We start from the raw sequence: 21,866 nt of genomic DNA on the forward strand, positions 1-21,866 counted from the left end.
GAGAACAATTCATTTAGCTGGTCTATAGCAGTGGTCTTCTAGAGGCCTCACCCTCACTCCGATTCATGCACCTCTGTCGAGGATTTATGGGGCTTTTTTATATTGGACTTTCGATTAGGATCCAAGGCATAAGATGAATTTGCATGCATGCACAGACGGAGCAAAGCTGTTCCTTGAAAAGATGCCAGCCAGGCACTTTCGGCACAGGACGAGCACTGTGACTAATTTATGATGATGGTTTTGCCTGTTTGAAGACCCCGCCTCCCATATCCTGATCTTCTAGACAAGATGCAACAATAAAAGCACAATTTAGGGTAACTAAAATATAGAAAAATAATCGGATTTGGACTTTGTTAATAAAGGTGCACACATTCAATCCCACACAAAACAAGAAAATAAAAATGAATGTAAAAATGAACAAATATCCACGTTATATAAAAAAATATTGATTAAAGAAATTTGATGTTATTGAACAATGCGGTGTAACATGCATATGTGAATTACAGATTTAGTAATAACTGCTTTATAACAGTTATAATACAGTAATAGAATGTGCAAAGAAGATTTGGTAACACTTTATTTTACAGTGTCCTTGTTACATGTGTTACATATACTTACCATAGTAATAACAGTAAATTATGCATAATTACATGCAACTAACCCTCAACCAAACCCTAATCCTACCCTAACCTATAGTAAGTACATGTTGTTACTTAATATTACTCAATACTTAAATATATAATTACACTGTAACAATGACACCTTTAAAAAAACGAATTTATTCTTAAGAATTTATATAAGAGGCAATTTATAAATGCTTTATAAATGCTTGCATAGGCCCAAATATCATGATTAATTTCTATTTTGCTGCTTTGTGAACCTGAATATATGTAAAATGTTGCATGTGTCATATTGATTTTACAGGTCAAGTGTTGTATAGAGCACCCACGTGTTAAAGCAAATATTTAAAAATGCTGTGTTTATCACTGCAAAGCACGTTTTTGTTTAGAGATATTGTATTCAAATTAAATAATTATGGCTCTGCAAGCTTTCAAACATCCACAGCATCCTTCCAGATTAAGAACTGCTTGTCAGCTGTGCCTGACGGCACATTAGGTGCTGGGCTAGACAACATTAGGTGTTTCCTGCGACTGATCTCCACTGGTAGAGGCCTTCCATGCAACTTGACCCCCCTGTCCCCCTCCCCGCATTGCTCTCGCTACTGCTTCCAAATGCCGAGCACATAGCCCACATTCCAGACGTGTCATGGAGGGGGGCTCAGAGCCAGCTTTGACAGATCAGCAGTTAGTGATGATAGTGGTGGTCGCCTGGGATTCACTCGCTCGCCTTTCATGTGGCCTGGCGATTTGACGTTTGTCAACTGACCCCTGCAACCGTGTCTTTCATTGTGCTGGCCTTTTAATGGCCTCAGATTAGGGAGCAGACAGCCGACAATGCAGGGGGCCAATAGCACAGCCTTTCCTTTTGGGTTTTGTATGACCAGCTGGATTTGTTGAGTGTGTGAAAGAGTTTACCTGATGCGTCTAGGGTCGTAGACTCGGTCAGAATCGCACATGATGCCTTCAGCACGTTGAAAGACAAGTAGGATTCGGATTTAAAGTGGGGTTAAAGAATAAGCTGCCAAGGTCAAAGGCAAATGTTTTCGTATGCTTCATTTAAATTGCATCAATATAGAAAAACAAGACTCCGGAAGGCAGAGAATTACTTTTTTTCACCAGTAAGTGTACTTCGTCTGACAGCTAAATTGCACCTCTTCATTGACATCTGCAATTATCAGCTTTTATTCCAAATAGTACTGAAGTTTCTCTTTTTGTACCAGGAGTTTGGAAGGTATCATTTTCAACGCCTGCATATGATATGACAGCACTCTAAAGGGTTATGGCTGCATAAAGTGAGGTCTTGCTGACCAAACTGAGATCACAGAGGTTGGAAAAAAAAATATTGTTGGCCTTGTCCCGCCCTAGTTTTTCACATTCTTGCATTCAAATGCAATCCAAATAAAAAGGAGAGGCCTGAGAAATACAAGAAAAAGAAAGTCTCATGCATACGCAATTTCACAGTCATGCACACTAAATTAATCATACAAATTATCAATGCAGAGGTTATAGCATATATGTGACCCTGGACCACAAAACCAGTCATAAGGGTAAAGTTTTTGAAATGAAGATTTATACATCCTCTGAAAGCTGAATAAATAAGCTTTCCATTGTGTGTTAGGATAGGACAATATTTGGCCGAGATAGTTGAAAATCTGAGGGTGCAAAAAAAGTCTAAATATTGATAAAATTGCCTTTAAAGTTGTCAAAAAGTCCCTAGCAATACATATTACTAATAGCAATACATTTTATATATATTTATGGTAGTAAAAGTACAAAATATCTTCTTGGAACATAATCTTTACTTAATATCCTAATGATTTTTGGCATAAAAGAAAAATCGATCATTTTGACCCATACAATGTATTGTTGGATATTGCCACAAATGTACCCGTGCAACTTATGACTGGTTTTGTGCTCCAGGTTCACATTTGAGGCAACCAATAATGAGGTAAACAGTTCCAACTGTATACAAAGCATTTTGCTTTGACAGTGTGGTCTTAGAGAGCGTGGTTTTAGAGAGCACTTAATATTCATGGGAAATTTGACAAAATGGGTGAATCTCATAAAAACTGTCAAGAAAATAGCCAGGTCATAACCAGCCAAGGGAGAGAAATTAGAAATTGTATTTTGTATGAAGAAGATGAAGCCTATCTTCAACATTATCTTCTTGATTATTAATATGAAATAACAATAAGTCGAATTTAAAAATAAGTATATTAATTGATTGTAATTTTTTTTTCAATTTTCCAGTGGAAAATAACCCAGACCTTTCTTTGTGAGATTTACCCTCCAAACTCCAACATTTGAAATAACTTTCCTATTTGTTCCTAACAACGCTAGTGCAATTAAAATGGCTTAAGTGACACTTTTGTGTAGTTTCTCAACATCTCCGCCTAATGCTGTTCCTGGTCGCCTAGATGAAATCACATGTAAGGAAGAACGCTGAGATATTTCTTTGTTGTCAATTCAACAAAATTCTGTCCTACAAAAAGGGTGGGAAAGAAAGAAAAAAGCATAAAGGAAACAATAGAGGTGTTGCTAGGTTGCAAATTCTCTCAGAAAAGCAACCTTCTTTTGTTTTGCCGCTTTTGCCTCTTTGAGATCTTCCACTGTGCGGATGGCCATGCACTTTCTTTTGGGAAGGGTGGGGAAGTAAAGGGGAGGGTTCCGGTGTTTTTTAGTAGCCGGGGATGAGGGTCCGTGAGCTGTCAGTGTGCCCATTTGTCCTGAGGGTGAGGAAGGCCTCCTGCAGGCCAAACTCTAAGGAGGAATGCACTTCCTAAGGAGAAGCTGTCTAAGCACTGAGCTAGCAGCTCATGGTTGGAATGTCAGGTCAAACGCATCATGCTCTGTACCCCTCCTCTCCTCTAACAAGTGTGCTACTATCTCCTGGATTCATATTTTCCTACACAGCTAATTTCAAGCATCTTTTTGTTGAGATTTTAGTCCGGCAATGAACTATGCAACACCAGTCTGTTAATGTGTGGGTTGCGATTTTTGATCAGTATTCTTATTTACTTCTTAACAAAGGAGTAAAACTCAATTGGCAATTGATTCTTCATTGCGGACTAATGAATTGGACAAGATGTTTCACCCAAGTAACAGCAGAGTCATTGAAAAAGCAAAATAAAAGATGTTTACACAGCTGTCTATTTTCTACAGTTCTATCCTGCTGTAATAAGCTCGTCAAAATGCAATGAAATATATTTGACAAAGTAAAAATGTGGAGGCGTCGATTGAGAGGCTATTGTAGGATGGATTATTATGTAAATTGGGTTTGTTTCTACACTTCAGTTTGTATTTATTGAATGTTGTTTTTATAGTACAGATATCTAAACATGATTTATTTACCTAAGAAGAAAAACTGATGTTAAGGGTGGTTTTCTATCTAGAATGCAAGTGTAATTTGTCTTGTAGCACTGGACGATTTGTTTTATTTGTATTGTACTTGTTTATTCTAAAAAAAAAACAGTTCAAATAAAAATGTGGTGAACATCTATAGGGTGTTCTTGGTGGTTGGCTGCTGATTGGTCCAAATCAAAAGAGCCGGCCCTCCAACACGATCACATGAGAATGTGTATCAATAGTACGAGTGTGCAATGTCGTGGAATGTATACGACAAAATTAGTTTTGACATGCATATGGTACGCAGTTTTTCACGTGCATATCATACGCACTTTATGGCGTGTATATGACACGCTCTTGGGTAGGATGGGGGGTTTGTGCGTATAATATGCCATAAAGTGTGTACCATATGCATTTTGGCGTATACATTCCACAACATTGCACACTCACATTTCACACACACATTTCCATGTGATCGGGCTCGACCCTCAAGTCTATCAATATATTCTAGTGTCTTAATTGTGGTACCTCCTTCAATGGACCGGTATGTTTACTGGACATTTTTGTCCATTTTATCATCCACCAAGTTGATCATCTAAAGTAATTGTACATCATTTGAGGTGTCATTCATGTCTCTTACACAAAAAGGCCAGTTTTAATAACCACTAATAAGAAAAAAAACACAGAAAAAATCACTTTCAAATGTTCTTCAGTCAGTGCCTTTTATATCAGGCCTTAAGAGCATTGCAAGTTCCCATAAGAACAAAGATACAAGGATCGGCAGCAGAAATCTCCATCAGAAATCTCAAATCCAGCCTCATCGCAATCACATACGGAAAGAAAGTGTGTAAGCTGACAGCTTAGTGCAATGTTTAGCGCAATCGAATCTCAAAGGGAAGCCCAGAGGTGAGCTTTAGAAGTGAATTTGTTTCTTGTGGGCTCTAGTTTGTCAGGCCCCCGGGGGCCAATGGAGATGAGGAAGGAGAAGGCGGCGCTCGACAGCCAACGGAGCTTAAATCACTCTCCATTTCACACACAGGAACACATGGGAAGGGGTAATATTATGCGTAACCCTGGCAACCGGTCCAAGTCATCAGTTTCAATTCTTGCAGTGGTAGGCACGGTCCAGTGGCGCTGTAAGAAAGGACCCTAATCTGGAAGGAGGGCATGGGCGGTTATTACATTTCCTTTCCCACTTGATGCTTGGAATGGGGGAGGTTCAAGGGGTTACACAGCCAAAGAAGCAGGGGATATCGTAAAAGCCTCCTGGGACTTGTATTTTGGCCCACTGATGGATTTCTGAAGGTGTTGTAGCTGACAAAGTACTTACATTTCCACCCTTCTGCTTTTTTCACAGTTCCTCCGAAGGAACCGCAGGTGACGTGTCGATCAAACACCTATCCCAAAGGCTTCTACTGCAGTTGGCACCTTCAGCATCCGACGTACATCCCTACAGACTTCGAAGTCGATGTCCAGTAAGATATTGTCTTGTCTGCCTTTCCTTTTGTTTGCAACTCCATCTGTCAACCCTCGCTTCCCGCTCAGCCCCAACTTCCTTCTGCTTGCCTCTCGCTCCGTCTGTCATGCCATGCCCTCTCGTGTTCGGCACAGGCTTTGAGCTCAACTGAGCTCATCTGAATCAGTGATCTATGCGGTCAGACGCTGTCTGCTGAGAGCTGATTAGGCCTGTCTGACTCTGAGTGCTGGAACTCAAGGCAGAATAAGTGGACTCTCAACTGAAAGCCCCTGCGGAATAACGCTGCACAGCTCCAGTTCTCTTTCTCTCAACCCCTCTCTCTCTCTCTCTCTCTCTCTCTCTCTCTCCTTCTGTCCACATCTGTCTGGACAACCATAAGGTAGCTTTATCCACATTAGTCAGAAAATGGGAAACATCTAAATCCACTAGTACTTAATCTTAATTAAACCTTAATTTTAAATAGCTAAATATAAGAATTCAATTCTTTAAGGGTTTATAATCAGTGTCCAGTAATATGTCCATTTGAAACGCATGATATTGTTGAAATACATGAACACATAGCTGAATCTTGATGTTGTTCTAATATATTATACCAATATATGAATATCACATGATATTGTTCTAATATATGTAAAGGCATCTGAATCTTATGATCATATTTCCACACTTACGCCCATTCAACCAAGTGCACGTCTGATCTTGGAAGCTAAGGTTTGATTTGGTTAATACTTGGATAGGAGACCACCTGGGAATAGCGAAACCTAATTTCACCATGTACAACATGTGCCTGGATCAACATCTTTATTGATCCTGGAACAAAATTCCAGATCAGATTTAAGGGACAAATTTACAGTGTATGTCAAGTTTAGGCTTACAACCAGGGTTTGGTGCTTCTATATCAGTGTCATCATTTTCCTCTGACTTTAGGGATAAGTTATGGGTAGGGTTAGGTTTGGGGATACAAATAGATTTTGACAAAATTTTCAGACAGGAATGTTGTTCCAGGATCAACAAAATATTACTTGGCAAAAACACGGTGACCCTGCATAACAAGTGCTGTAAACTTAGTCCTGCGATGGATAAAATATTCATAAAAGCATAATTTATAATGGAAGTTTAATGCCCAAATTAGACAGTTTTCATTATAGTGTTGCATGGCTCTATAATATAGTTTGTTTGTTTTCCTTGCTGAACTGGTCGGCCCAAAAGTTAAGATTTATACTGGCCCTGCCAACATTTTTTAATGGTCCCACCACAAGAAAATTATTCCAGTTTTAATTGAATATGTTTACATTTGTCAGCAAGAAAGAAATACTCTACCGTTCAAAAGTTTGGGGTTAGTAAGAATGTTTTTTTTTTATTGTTTTTTTTTTTAAATATATTGCTTTGAAACAGACCCTAAACTTGTGCTTGAAATGGAGTGTTGTCTAGTTTATAGTTTATTATTATTATTATTATTATTATTATTATTATTATTATTATTATTATTATTATTATTATTTTATTTTATTTATTACAAATGTTCAGTTCACTGGACAACAGATATTTACTCAAAATTCTATGGTAACAGCTGAGAAATGAATCACGCAAAACATAAAAAAAAATAATAATCTGTGGCTAATGTGTCGGATTTAAATAGAATATATATATATATATATATATATATATATATATATATATATATATATATATATATATATATATATATATATATATATAAATAACCACTGCTCCAAAGGAACTAAGTGTTTCACTAAAATATAAATGAAAAGTTGACTTTAATCAAAAAGCATTGACCTTGTTTTACCTCTATTAATAACAACTTAATAATCCATTAAGTCTCATAAATTGTGCAGTTTAGGTCATTATACAAGAACATAATGTCGCTAGACATTATCTACAAGACAAGTGATTTATGTATGAAAATATGCTGCAAGGGTTGCGAAGTATAACCTCAATAAAGCTTCATCAAAACCCCATAAATTGTTTTTGCAATGTGCATGCAGAGCTGATATCAGGAGGTTTAAAGGTCAGCTACAAGGCCTCTGCCCAGATGGTACCCTGGGGGCAAGCAAATGGCATCCCCTAATTAAACATATCTGCTATTCTTGTGCCATGCGGTACCACTGCAAAACATCAAAATGGAATAATAATGTGTGTTTGTTTCTTCCGGAAATTAAGGACATTTATTCTATACAACAATAACTTAGTGTTGCTATTAAAAGGATAGTTCACCCAAAAATGAAAATTCTGTCATCATTCACTCACCCTAAAGTCTAAACCTGTATTAATTCCTTTCTTGTGCTGAACACAAAAGAAGATATTTTGAAGAGTGTGGGTAACCAAAGAGTATTTGGTCTCCATTGACTTCTTTATTTATTATTAGCTACTATTATTTTTTTTATAAAATGGAATTCAATGGGGCCCAGAAACTGTTTGGCTACTAACATTGTCAAAATATCTTGTGTTTATGTTCAGCAGAAGAAAGAATGTTGTGCAGGTTTAGGGTGAGTAAATGATAGAATTTTCATTTTTGTGTGAACAATCCCCTTAAAGGACTGGTTTAGCCAATAATGTAAAATATGTTGTCTTTTACTGACCAAACCAGTATGAATGATTTTCTTCTTTTTAATGCCTAAAAAAGGCCCTGTTTACACCTGGTATTAAGATTTTGGTCGATCAGATCACAAGTTGACGACACTAAATACAGGTGTAAACGGGGTCTAAAATCTTTTGACCTTGTCCACTGTCGACCACTTCCGATAACCGAAAACCCATTCGACCAGATTGCTTTCGTAGTGTAGGACGCGTGCATTTATCAGATCCAAAACCTATCCGGGTGCGGCTGGGCGGTCTCTGCCGTCCGGTCCCCCGGCCACTTCATGTGGTCGAACGTATTGGAACAGCCATAAAAAACACCTGCTCTCCGCCTACTGACCTAATCCGTAAACATTATAGGAACTGTGCTAGCCAGATGCAATTTAAACTTTGGAGAACCAAGTTTGGTTTGAAGACAAAAAACATACCAAGCACGATGTTCTCTCACCATTGCTAATTTCTAACGCACACTCGTAGCATTCAGCGTGGTCTAGCAGCTGTTAGAACAGAAACAGAATCTGCTGCTCTTTCGTATATCTGTCGTCTCCAGGCACGTTCACATGCAAATTGTGCAAGGTTGTTTTGTCCATTAGATCAAAAGATCTGAAAAATACCATTTACCCGCCCATAGACCATCCCCTTAAAGAAATCAGGACAGATGTGGTTGAAAGTGGACAAAAGAAATGTAAACGGTGTAAATGTGTATGTGTCTCTCTCGTCCACTTGTGATCTGATCGACCAAAACACTATCTTAATACAAGGTGAAAACAGGGCCTCAGCTGATCCATGTCTACCTATAGGAATACCTCAGCATCTTTCTATATACTGTATAAACTCCATTCAGTATTATCAGCAGCTTTATCGCTTTACTCAGGAGCGAATTACCCTCCTCCATCCCCAGCTCCTCCTGGCTTTCTGATATTCCTCTTCAAATCAGACTGTCATTTATCTTCATTCATATTGTCACATCAAATTATTGTCATTAAGAACATTAATGATATCTGTAATATATTTATGTTGGTTCTGTTCTGTTCTGTTCCGTTTACCCTAAGGGGGTTATTGCTGCTCTCCCTGTTCTTATCCATGCTAGGCTGAATGCAGGGTGGGGAGTTGTTGCCAGAACAGAACCATACCAGCAATCCAAACTGTACGCTAAATGTTCATCTTTGACGATAGTGTTCCTGACAGAAATAATGTCATGATGCAAGACTGCTTCAGAAGTTTTAGATTTATTTCTTCACTTTTTTTTCAGACACAACCAGAGGCCCTTGGAGGTGACGAGGGATGAAGTTCATAAGAACAGGTGTCACGTGAAGTTTCCAGAACTTTTCTCCATCTATCCTTACCGGGTCAATGTCACGGCAGTGAACTCGCTGGGTCGAGCTTCCAACGCCATCAGCTTTGAGGAGTCTTCAATAGGTACAGTTTATATTACTATTTTACATCTTGTCGAAAAAGTTTTTTTTTTTAGCTTAAATGTCGACACAGGGAATTTGATGTGTAGTTAAACCAACATACACCATTGTGAAGTCATTTACAATAATTTTGATAGAAATACATTAAAATGCTTGAAAGAAAAACCATACCCAGAGTCATTTAGTAAATTCATATTCATTATTAACCTTGAATGGTTTGCTGGGGATGAGCAAACGGACCTGGCCAAAACATAGCTCTAAATTTCCAGACACTCTAGTAGTGTAAAATTATTTTCAATGCAGACCAACAGAAGTGAAGAAAATGACTTCAATATATTGGCTGGTTGTTGGTGGTGTTTGTTGAAGTGGCTTCTGGCAACTAAACAGAATACTTACATGCATGGCTACATGTGTGCTTGATAGTAATAAAAATGCTAATGCCGTCTGGATTGACACTGAAAATATTTTCCCTCTGGTTCTAGTGTATATTTTATGGAAAGTGGAATCCTTTTAAAATGCATTTCATATGCAACAGCTATTTGATTTCATTTGAAAAAGCAACTTATTATTAGCATACATTTCAGTGACAAGTAGGGAACATATTGATGGAAGTATCAAAGTAATTGCCTTACAATGGAACTAAAACATGCAGACCGTTACATTTTGTACATGATAACTAAATATAATGCATTTTCTTTCAGCTACACTGCAAAAATAATTTTCTTAATCAGCATTTTTGTATGATTTTTTTCATAGAAATATCAAAATGCATGATACAAGACTTATTTTCCCTACTCCATTGCTAAATAGTTTTTCCCTTGCTTTAATTTTAGTGAGGTTTCTGCTTAAAACAAGGCAAAAAAAAAGAATGATTGTTTGCTTCTAAATTAGCAATTTATCTTGTCTACGGGATGTTTAGATATTTCACTCAGGAAAAAAATACCAGAATACTGATTAAGAAAATGAATTTTTGCAGTCTAGCCCTCCCTCTCTGCATGCCAAGACGTAAAAAAAAAATTAGCATCCGAATAGCTGACATCTAAACAACATCAACAGTGTTTGAAAGTCGTAAAGAGTGTTTCGCTCAAGCCAGGTCAAGGCCTGAGCTATAAATCCTGAACCCACTATGTGTCTGCTATGAATAGTAAAGGGAACGGGGCTCAGAAACATCTCTTTGTCCTCGTGTGTATGTGTTTGTGTGTGAGTGAAGCTAAAACCGCAGAGCAAACAGAATGATCCTTGGACGCCGCAGCTTGAGAAGAAGAGAAAGGCCACTCTGTTGCTCTCTGCTTATTTCCCATAAACCTCAGGATCTCCTGATATACAGGGGACGCCTTCGCTCAAAAGACATCTCGAGAAATGTCACAGTGTGGCTTCTTTAAAAGACGTGTGTGTTATGTCAAACTGATTTTCTGCTCAGAGGGACGAGTTGGGGATCATAAAAAGGAAATCTCAACACTATTCATCATTCATCTCTTTTTCCATTGTAGCATTTTGCTAGTGGCATTCGTCATGAGTGCTTCTTTCTGTTCAGCCACTAAAAATGTGTTCTTGTTGTACTGAGCCTTGTCAAAGCTCATTTATCATTAGCATCTCAACATTAGATGTATTTTCACACTTCCTGGCCATGTTAAATGAATAATTCTCTTATTTTCTTACTCTCATGACATTGCTAAATAGGGCTGGGTAAAAAATATCGATTTCTCGATTTTTATCGATTCTCATTTTTACGAACCAATGTCGATTCTTAAATCCCAAGAATCGATTTGTCATCTTGTTTTCAGTTGATGAATGAACGGGAGATTGTAGCGCACCTCCCATCCAATAAATTGCAATAATCCTTGTGCTTTGTTACTACTGAAATGAAACAAAGTCTCAGATTTCAAATTACGTCCATTTTATTACGAAATTCAAAAACATACTGTTTTGGCGCTGTGGCGTGAGATCGCGTGAACAGATCTTCTCTTCCACCTTAATACCAGGTACTGCATGAAATAAACATGAATGAGCATCTGAAAGTGTGTTTAAAGATACGAATAAAACTTACCGAAATCCATATTATGTCACATGGCATCGCTCAATCAGTGTTTAAACCATGGAAAGACGTCAATAAAACAGCTTGTAAACAATGTGTCACATAACGTTACATTTACCTCAGAAAAAACATATTCAATGTCCACAAACTCCAGAGAGGAGCATTTTGATAAATATATGCACCACATTACATATGCATTTAAATTTTTTATGTTCTTCAATATTTAATGCATGTTTGATTAAATCTGGCAAGTTTTTATGACATCCACCATTTGAATGTTTATATTTCATACAACTTATTTTTTATTTTTATTTAAATAAGTGTAATTTAAGTGTTTATACAAATTAGTTCATTTTTACTTTCAACATTATAGTAGGCTAATGTAGTAGCCTACCAACAGACTCCCATAGTTTACAGCATTAGTTAAAAAAAAGAAGAACATTTGCCATGTATTGTATCTGATATATATCCAAAATAATCAATATTGAATTGAATCGGACTCGAAATCGAATCGAAATTGCAAGCTTGTGCATCGAAATTGAATCGAATTGTGAAATGTATGACAATACCCAGCCCTATTGCTAAACCTATATGATTTACTTGATAGGAAACACTAAATGAGAAATTTAGCACAATGTTCAAGCTGCTCTTTTCCATATAACGCATAGGGGCAGTCAAGTTAAAGAAGTTAACCTAAAAGTTTTCCAGATTATTTTAAGGAAAGACACTATATAGACACTATCTATATACTGGAGGTTTTCAGACAGGGGTTTGTTCATATCATTCACCTGGTTTATATAAAATGTTATAAAGAAAATTGTGATTTTTTTTTTCTTCAGTTTTTCCTGATAAAAAGAGAAATCCAAAATCCCCTCTGTAAATAAAAAAAAAAAAAAACACTCTAAAATGTCAACAAAATTAAGCAAACATTTTTAACCTGGCTTTCATATTTGTGCTCTGAAAAGGAATGCAAATTTGTGCATATTTAATTAGATCATTTGCATATTTAAACATAACATTTTGGAAAACAATTGTCTTAAAGTACTGCAATTAATCAACTGGGGTGAAATCTATTAGTTAAATCCTGCACCTGTAGTGTCTTGCCGTAAACCATATAATTGTCTGAGAAACAGACTAAAATAACTTTTTGCATATTCAAACTCATTGTTACAAGATGCACAAAAAGCATTTGGTGTCATTTGGTGTCAATTACATCAAACCTGGCAAGACGAGTTTTTATGTGACTCATTTGAATATGACCATGTGTGAATACGGTTTGAGAACTTTTCTCCATCTGTGTTCCACAGAAGAAATTAAATTCTGATGACAGAATGGATTTATTCCTTTAAATATGATACCTTTGATAGGTCATGAGCTTAAATCGAAATCTCTTTGGTCCAACAGTGAAACCTGACCCCCCTGAGAAGGTGGTGGCCAAACCCATAGCCAACAATGCACGAAGACTAGAGGTGACCTGGAACAGTCCCACTACGTGGCCCGATGTGGAGACCTTCCCGCTGAAGTACTTTCTACGCTACCGGCCGCTCATCCGAGACCAGTGGCAACACGTAAGTGTGGATCACCACTGTTGTAGCTTCTTGTCCATCTTCGTTGTAGCTTTAACATTTATGCAAAGCACATATGCTGTGTGACCTCAGATTATTATTGATAGCATTTGCAAAAACCCAACCAGCTGGTATTTTTGGCAAGTCGGTCAAACAATGTAGTCTTGCTGGTCAACTAACAAGCTCCAACTTGTTTAAATATTTCAACAAGCCCGTTGTTTGTGTCTCAGCCACCCACAAGCCAAGCACACCTAACTTGTTAGCGTGCAAAATATAACATGTGACCAGCTGTGTTAGCCTTTTCTGCAGGGTTTTGAGTAGTGTTGCAACCATGTGTCATTTTTTTTTTACAAGAATACAGCATCCTTTGGGGTCAAAGTGGGCTGGGGTGATTTGGTTCCATTGTCAGGTCTCTGCATGAGTCCAATTGTGTCCCTCATGCTCTACAGAATGAGACCAGACATGTTCTTTGGAAAATGATTTGCTCACTAAGACGTCAATCAGAGTTTTGAAGACAGCTGAAAGTAGGTGATTTATATCCCATAGTTTCATTTGTTGCTAGACTGCTGAATGAGAGCACGTTACACCAGCCAGTCGAAAACTATTTCTTAAGAAGCCCCTTGGGATTCTTGTATTTATCACTCTTGCATATCAAGGCTAAAAGTAGATGTTGCGTCATGCTTATTTCATTAAGCTCTTTAAGTAGATGAGCACATCTTACTCTATAATCTAGTTACTGCCTCGCACAAGAAAATTGAGTGTTTCAGAACTACTTCAAATTGTTTTGTTTGAGAATGTTAAAATTATACTACCTGCTCTGGATGAATGCAGTACAGAGGAGTGTTGTCATGATACAGGAATTTATAACTTCAATATACAGTAGCTTGAAAAATACTAATATTCAATACCATTTTTGATAACATGGGGAAAATGTCCACAACATTAAAGGCATACAATTTGAGCAGTATGTAAGTTATAATTGTGGCCAGGGTTTGACATTAACACCCTCCATGCTGCCAACCCACCAAATGTGGGTGGATTTCAGCAGTGGCGCAGTCACTTCTACTTCACTTTGGCGGGTTGAATTTTATATATATTATATACATTTTTCAATTGTAGTCTTTTAAAAAAGGCATCTGAAGTAATAAACTAAGTGCAATGTAGTGTTGTCAAAAATATATATTTTTCAATACATACCGATACTGAAATATCTGAAACACTTGAAACCAATAATAATTTTCCGAAGATACACAATACCAGCTGTGCTTTCTCGTTCTCTCATCTCTCCAACAGAAAGTTGACACACAAACCCACCTCCCTTCACTCACTTTTTAATTTGCTCCAGATGAATATTGTTGATGTTACAGGGCGTGAAATGTGGCGGGGGATTACGCATATCGCGCATCATTTTACTGATTCCCGCAGATTTTGTGCTCACACCATAGACTGTAAAAAACTTAGTGTTTGTGACATCACCCATAGGGTTCTGAAGAGCAGTTTTGAAGCCTCAAAGTCGCCCGTTGCCATCTTGTCAGTGCGTCACTCCCGGATAACAGAAAATGGGCAAAGAAGCGGGATGTGGCTGGAGCTGAGGTGACGTGATGACTAACAGACAGCAGACAAACGACAATCCACCTGTCACTCAAAGTGGCCACGCCCTTAATTGTGCAGAACTTTAAGGCTTTATATAATGTAAACGAATGAGTTATAAAAAAAAATCAGCCCCCTCACAGTTGTCATGAAGGGCTAAATTAGCCGTATAGACCAAAACCACAAATTGTACCAGGCTGTAAACATTTTTTTTTCCTCTGTAAAGTTGGGCATTTTAACATGATGCTCAATGAGATTCTGCTCACTTCCGTATTGGCTTCAAGATAAACTGGGGAAGGTTGCCGCTTGGCTCACACCCAAAGTGTGTGCACATAAAGCTGCCTCTCAGTACCAAATTGAGTTCTTTTTTGCTGCTTATTGCGCTTAAACAGTCAAATACACACAAAATAATGTCAAAATACCGGTCTTGGCGAGTATTCTTGTAAACACAGTCAATTATGTTTTTAAGTGAACATAAACAAGTTATATAAGCAACAGAAAAAGCATAATGGGTCTGTGTGTCAGGTCTTAAAGTGACAGCAGCCTAATTTATCTGCTGCCAAATTATGAGATAACATTAAAAATATCCATATGGTAGGTTTTCAGCATGTTATCAATGTCAAAATTGTGGCCGGTGAAAATGTGAGTGGCTAGTAACTAGGGAAAACCATTAGCCACAGGGGCTAGTGAGCCAACAAATAATGTCAAGGCCTGATTGTGGCCATAGTCAAAGTATTTTCTTATGAAACTCTGCTCTCTGCTCTCTGAGATTCTTCAAGCCTGCTAGCTCTTGCGTTATATAATAATCATACATTTGAATATTTAATAAAATATCAATACTTCATAATTTCATTCATTATTTTACTTTGCAGTATTTACAATATGTATGACTTAATTTATTCACTTGCAATAATTAAACTCTCAAGCTTGCATTTTAGTGGGAAACTGCAGGGAAACCTGTACAACCTCTCTGTGACAACAGGTTTATAAACGCTTCTCATTACAAGCCTAGTGAAATGCATGGAAGCTTAAAATGCTGTAATGAACTGTCTACAAAAATGTGAATTAATGCGAATGTGAAAATAAACCATAAGGGGTGCATGTTAAACTCGCAGAGATGGAGTTTGCAGCTTTTACTGTAAACCAGGCTGCTCTGAAATACTGAATGCACCGGATTATGAGCTGTGTGAATGTAGGAACAGCTTCACTCTGCTCTGACACATCCAGCGCAACAGACTATATACTTATTTGATTAAAATACACACTGCTGTATGATGCCGGAAAGAAGAGAGAGTGAGAAAGTGCAGCTGGTATCAGATTATCGATACTGTGGAAAATGAGCATTGAAGCCATTAAATATTCAGAATCAACACTGTATCTATATTTTTGACAACACTAGTACTATTCCTGATATTGGGCAAGCACATTTGGGGAGAAACTATTAAGAATTAATTGTGCTGCTTGTGGACTCATTTATTTGCATGCTTTGTTTTAGCATCCAATTCAATTATGCAAAGCAAATAATGGTGCAAGCACACTCCAATATAAGTACTGAACAAAAATCAACAATGCAATCATCCATGTTGCAGGTCAGTTCTGAGTTTTTTTTATTGTGTACAGTGAAATTCCGCAGGCAAAATGTATTGATTTCAATAGGAATTCACAGAATGACTTTTTAGTGAGCCAGCATGTGTTGCTAGTGTTGTGTAATAGTAGTCATGGATGATGTCATACTTCACTACAGAGCACATATCATCCCACCTTACACAGATCCCAACTACTAAATTTCCAAAACAACTATTACTCAGTGCCATACGAATCCTATTTGAGTTCCCGAGACCACTACTCCTCTGAAACAAACCCTATCAACCCGCACACAAGCTCATATCAGCTTGCAGCAAAGACCATATTGAGCTCCATCACGACAAGGTGGAAACCTCATCTGTCTTTTGCGGGGCCGCATTTCAGCTGCGCCTCATATGTGTACTCACGTAGTGCATCACGGCGAGAGGGCTTCAGAGAGATGAAAGAGCCAGTTCGGCACGGGGAGCGTGGTGTAGGGAAGCCATTCATTCTGCTGAGGAATGAGAGGATGGCAGCTGGAACAGTCCTCGCTGAGCGATGGGTGCCTCAAAGCTGCCTGGGATCTGACAGCAAAATGTGGCATGGAAACAATCAAACGCTCACGGCTAGCAGACAATGTCCCTGGGTTTAAGAAGTGGAGCTTTTAAAATATTTAATAAAGTAGCTTCCGGTTGTATTTAGGTACAGGTATAGAAACATAACTAAGATTTTAGTATCTCCAATTTGTCTAAAAAGACATCTGAAGGCCGCGATATACTCATGTTATTTTTCATTCCTCGCTTAGGGGTAAAAATAAGATTAAAAATACCTTTGCAGTGATATACTGTTATCAAACATCCTGACGCCGTCCTCACTGCTGAGAACAGCGTTTTGATGAATACGTAAATATGTACTGCACTTTCCTTTCAATAACAAAATAAACACATCAAAAATGACAGCTGTGAGAAAACAGCAGTTAAAGCTACACTATGTAACTTTTCCGTCCACTAGAGGTCGCCTGTTCAAAACAAAGGCGTAGTTTGATGACGCCACGTTTGAGCGCAGAATCTTGGGACATGTGGTCTTCAGCTCACAGCCGGTGGAAAATAGTCAGGATAGGACTCGGGCAGAAATTATGTTCATGGATGCGATTATTAACGTTACTGTAGTCTGAAGCAGAGCAGGACCGAGTGTTGTGGAGCTGAGCAAGGCCGCTGGAGCGATTGAAGAGCGGGACTGTTATTATGGCATAGTCGCCGGCGGGACTTTTATTATGACACGGTTGCCGGCGCCACTTCCTCTTTTCCAGTCATTAGTATGAGGTAACGCAACTCTGTTTATCGTATTAGATATATCTGAGTGTGTTGAAAAGGAAGTTATGACGTTCGCTCGGCGGCTGCTATGACACTTGTTCACACTGCAGTGAGAGTAAAGTGTTTCACTGAATAAAACCGGAAACCGAGGGTGACGCAGATATGACGCAATCGACAGGCGACTCCCTCACACGCATAGCTCACACGTCCCGGTTCCTTGGTTAAAATAGCAATTTCTCACGATTTACAAATAGTTGGAAACATTTGGGATATTCTAAGTACTCAACTGAACAAACTATATAACACTGGCCTTGTGGTTTCTGGATATTTTACTGCAAAAATCCTACATAGTTCACCGTTAAGAAAGCATCCGATCATAGGGATGTTGACATGTTTGCACCAGCTCTGTAAATCGGCACTCCAGTGAAGACATTTCTTTATACAATAGATTGCTTTAAATCAACAGTATTAAACATGAAAATTGACATTATTTTTCAGTTAAAACTACTTAATTTTATACTATAAATCAGCTCTTCAGTGCGTTCAAGTTTTTACTCATGTCTGACCTCGACGGACTGATCAGAGGAAATGAACCGGAGATTTACACGTCAGAGAAGGCACACCCACCTTTTACCTAATCGTTGTGGACCAATGGTAATTGGAAGGTGTTTACTAGCCGGAGCTAACTCAAAAATGTATATTTTACAAGCTGTTGAAGGAACACTCCAAATGAACTTCATTTTGCCCTGATTTTAATGAAATTACACCACACCAGTTTTTCCTTCATTTTGGCTTTAAGTATATCGGGCCGTTGAGACACCCTTTTATCTATTCTGTGTGGTGCAACTTTTTTTTCTTTCAGATTTACAGTTTGAACACACACATACACACACACACACACACACACACACACACACACACACACACACACACACACACACACACACACACACACACACACACACACACACACACACACACACACACACACACACAAAATGGCAGAACTGTTTCTTTCTTAGTATGAGTATTGACAGGCAGACTGATAGGTAGGTAGGCACAAATTCATAGTACTTTATAAAGACAAAACGCACCAAATTTTGTGTTGCATGGATAAGATGCATAAGTTAATTTTGGATCCATGATTTAAATAGTGTGGTAATTAGGACTTAGCATAGTTGTTTTTTTTTTTTTCAGGGTAAAGGACAAAAAATAGTCAGCCATCTGTTCTGAAATCACGCATTAAAGGAACACAGTTAAACCTCTAATTTAAGACTCATTTGGATTCACTCACGACTGCTTTGGTACAGAAGAGTTTTAATTAATTTAAAGGAACAGTTCACTCAAAATTGTTGTTCCAAACCTGTATGATTTTCTTCAGAGGCACACAAAAGAAGATAGTTTGTTTCCAAAGTATCCAGAAATTTAAGTAATTTGGGTCCAAAACAGCATTGGACCGCAGTGAATTTCATTGTATGGATGAAACAACATTTTTCCAAATAACTTTTTTTGTGTTTCTACTGAAGAAAGAACTGCATATAGGTTTGGAACAAGTAAACCATTTAAACAATGACCCATAAACATATCACAGCTATATTACAAGATCAGAAAAACAAACTCTACTTACAAAACATTAATTCTGTACCACAAGTAATAGCTTAGTCTTGATGTATTTATTGAAACCTAACATTATAAATAATTTTCAAACCAAAATGTGTGGCCTCACATATACGTAATTATAGAGTAGAAATGTCATTTTTGTTGAATGGCTCAAATAAATGACTGGACTGAGAATTTCAATGGATCAATGTTTCTGCTTAGTTGTAATTGATGGAGCTGAGATGAAGAGACATATGGTGCAGCGGAGCTTTAAAAAGCACTGACATTTAACAGACGACTTTAAGAGCAACGGAAGTGTGGAGTAATTATAAGAGAGATATGCATACATTCACACCCACTGAGTGATGATCTTTGAAAGTTTTCATTCCCTCGAAGGTGTGGAGAAGAGATTGACTCTTGGAAGGGGGGGGGGGGGGGGGGGTTAATAAAGGCCTTCTGAAGCAAATCGATGGGTTTGTGTAAGAAAAATATCCATAGTCAAAACTTTATGAAGTAAAATATCTAGCTCTCGGCAGACCGCATTCCATATTCAACTTAGTACTAGGATGGTGAGTAAATCATGGGGTAATTTTCATTTTTTGGTGGTTGCTATAGAAACAGTCAATGTTCCGAGATGCGCACTTATGACTGCACCTGGCATTGGCTGGTCCGTTTTTTTTATTTTTTTATTTATGATTTGAGCATTTAGAAACAAAATTTATGAGCCAGTTGTCAGATTTCATCTGTGTTTCAAATATGAAATGAATTTGTGTGCTAGGTGAACAGCGACATCATGCGCATGTGTATCATGGGTTCGGTCTATAAGCGTGTAGTGTTTTTTATAAAGTGACATCGCCAACTACTGGCCTGGCATGTATAATACAGTGTTTTTAGTCATTTTCATGGATCAGTGTAAACGTTGTTGTCTGTACATGAAAGCACCGTTTTTAGTACATCGTTGTCATGTAAACGTACCCTAAAATGAAAATAAAATATCACTTGAAATAAAATACATGTTAACTGAAATAAAGTTACTACTAACTAAAATTACTAAACATATTCTATTGCAAGTAGTTTCTCAAGGCAACATTTCTCCTTTTAATTTAGTTCAACTTGATACTAAAATAACTAAAACTAAAATCAACACTAAATAAAAAAAGACATTTAAAAAAAAAAGGCATGAACACAACAAAATTGCTTAAACTTTAACATTTAAATTAAAATGGCAAAAATAAAAACAATTAAAAAAATAATACAAACTATAGTAGTATCTCAATGATACTAAAATAACTCTGGTTATTAATGTGTATATATAAGAGCTGTCAAGCGATTCAATTTTTTTTTATCGTGATTAATCACACTTTGGTTGTGTGATTAATCGCACACTCATTGTGAAATTAAGCATAAGCCATTTATCTCATTAAACACATTCATTTTGTCATCATTTGCTATATCCAGCAAAGTAAACAATCAGATTGAAGGGTGATTCTCACAACACTGTATTTTCTGCAAGCTTCAAGGATCATTGGAGACTCCAAAAGGACACTAAATATTAGAAGTCCATATAAATGATGTTTTATGAACAAAGTTCGGGAGGAGCACGTTCAGATAATTGACACAGGTGGAGAGCACTCAGCTAATCAACAATAGAGGTATATATACACGCAGCAGTCCTACCTCCATTCATTGACAGTTTTCCAGCATCCCTCCACCACCCCTTCTCCACACTTTTATTTTATCAACCACTTACATACGGGGGGTACTCTGGGTTCGGGCCAAATTCCGAGCTCGAAGCCCTCCCCCCGGACAGCACGCCAAATACGCATTTAAATTACTCTCCATAAATTATATGTAAGTGTGAACTCGTGAATTCTATTATATAATAAATGTATAGTCCCGCGCTCCCTGCTCCACCCCATCATGGAGGACGGCAGCAGGCTCCGGCCCAGGGCAAACGCCGGCGACTCCTCTGCTCCCTCTCGGCCGGCAGCCACCCCACCTCGACCCAGGGGCACGTCAACGAGCTCTCCGTTCCACTGGGCTCTCCAACAGCATGTCCCTCCTTCCCCTTCCCGAGTTTCGGCACCAATTCAACAGGTTTGTAGATATGGGAAGAGGGAGGCGGGAACCGGTGAACGTTTAAAAGACTTTAATCAAATAAACTAAAAGGGAAGGCGGCAGCCCCTCACGGACGACTGCCGTGCACACACATAACAAAACGTAAACAAAACATAACGTAAACTCGTCCTTCACTTTCATCGCTCCTCCTTTCATGCTCCCGTCATTCCTCTGTGACGCCGCATTCACACGGGGCGTCGGCGTCAACGCTTCTCGTTTACTTTGAATGGGTGACGTCATGCGTTGCCGAACTGAATTGTGGGTTCCGTCGCGGCGCTTCACTCGCATTGCAAGCGGCAAAAGTTGAAGATTTCTCAACTTTTCAAGCGCCAACGCAGGCGTCATCCAATCAGATCACCCTATGCAAATATCCTAGAGCAGACGCTAGCCAATCGCGTTCGTTTAAAACACCGGTGAATGAAGAGTGAAGAACGATCTAAAATGGAGGAAAAGCTAATAATTGCGGTGGGTAATCACCCGGTCCTTTACTACCAATCATTATTTACATACCAGGACACAAACTGGAGAGACCAGGCCTGGAAGGAGGTGGCAGAGACGGTTGGAGAATCTGGAATGTATCATGCTTGTATTCCGTCCGTGTACTCTGTTTATCATTGAATGACAGCAG

At 38.2% G+C, this 21,866-nt stretch overlaps 1 protein-coding gene across 4 annotated transcripts in view; it reads left to right on the plus strand.

Moving 5' to 3' along the window:
• Positions 1-21,866, plus strand: part of cntfr (ciliary neurotrophic factor receptor) — a 221,040-nt gene that overhangs the window by 153,676 nt on the left and 45,498 nt on the right. For 3 of the 4 annotated variants that reach the window (XM_079804549.1, XM_079804551.1, XM_079804550.1), the window contains 3 exons: positions 5,323-5,440; positions 9,293-9,459; positions 12,895-13,058. In XM_079804549.1, the coding sequence (XP_079660675.1) occupies positions 5,323-5,440; positions 9,293-9,459; positions 12,895-13,058 (449 nt within the window). Of the gene's footprint in view, positions 1-5,322; positions 5,441-9,130; positions 9,188-9,292; positions 9,460-12,894; positions 13,059-21,866 lie in introns of all 4 variants that reach the window. The other variant, XM_079804548.1, reaches the window with a different exon arrangement.

This window comes from Gobio gobio (assembly GCF_949357685.1).
Source record: "Gobio gobio genome assembly, chromosome: 22".
NCBI classification, from domain to species: domain Eukaryota; kingdom Metazoa; phylum Chordata; class Actinopteri; order Cypriniformes; family Gobionidae; genus Gobio; species Gobio gobio.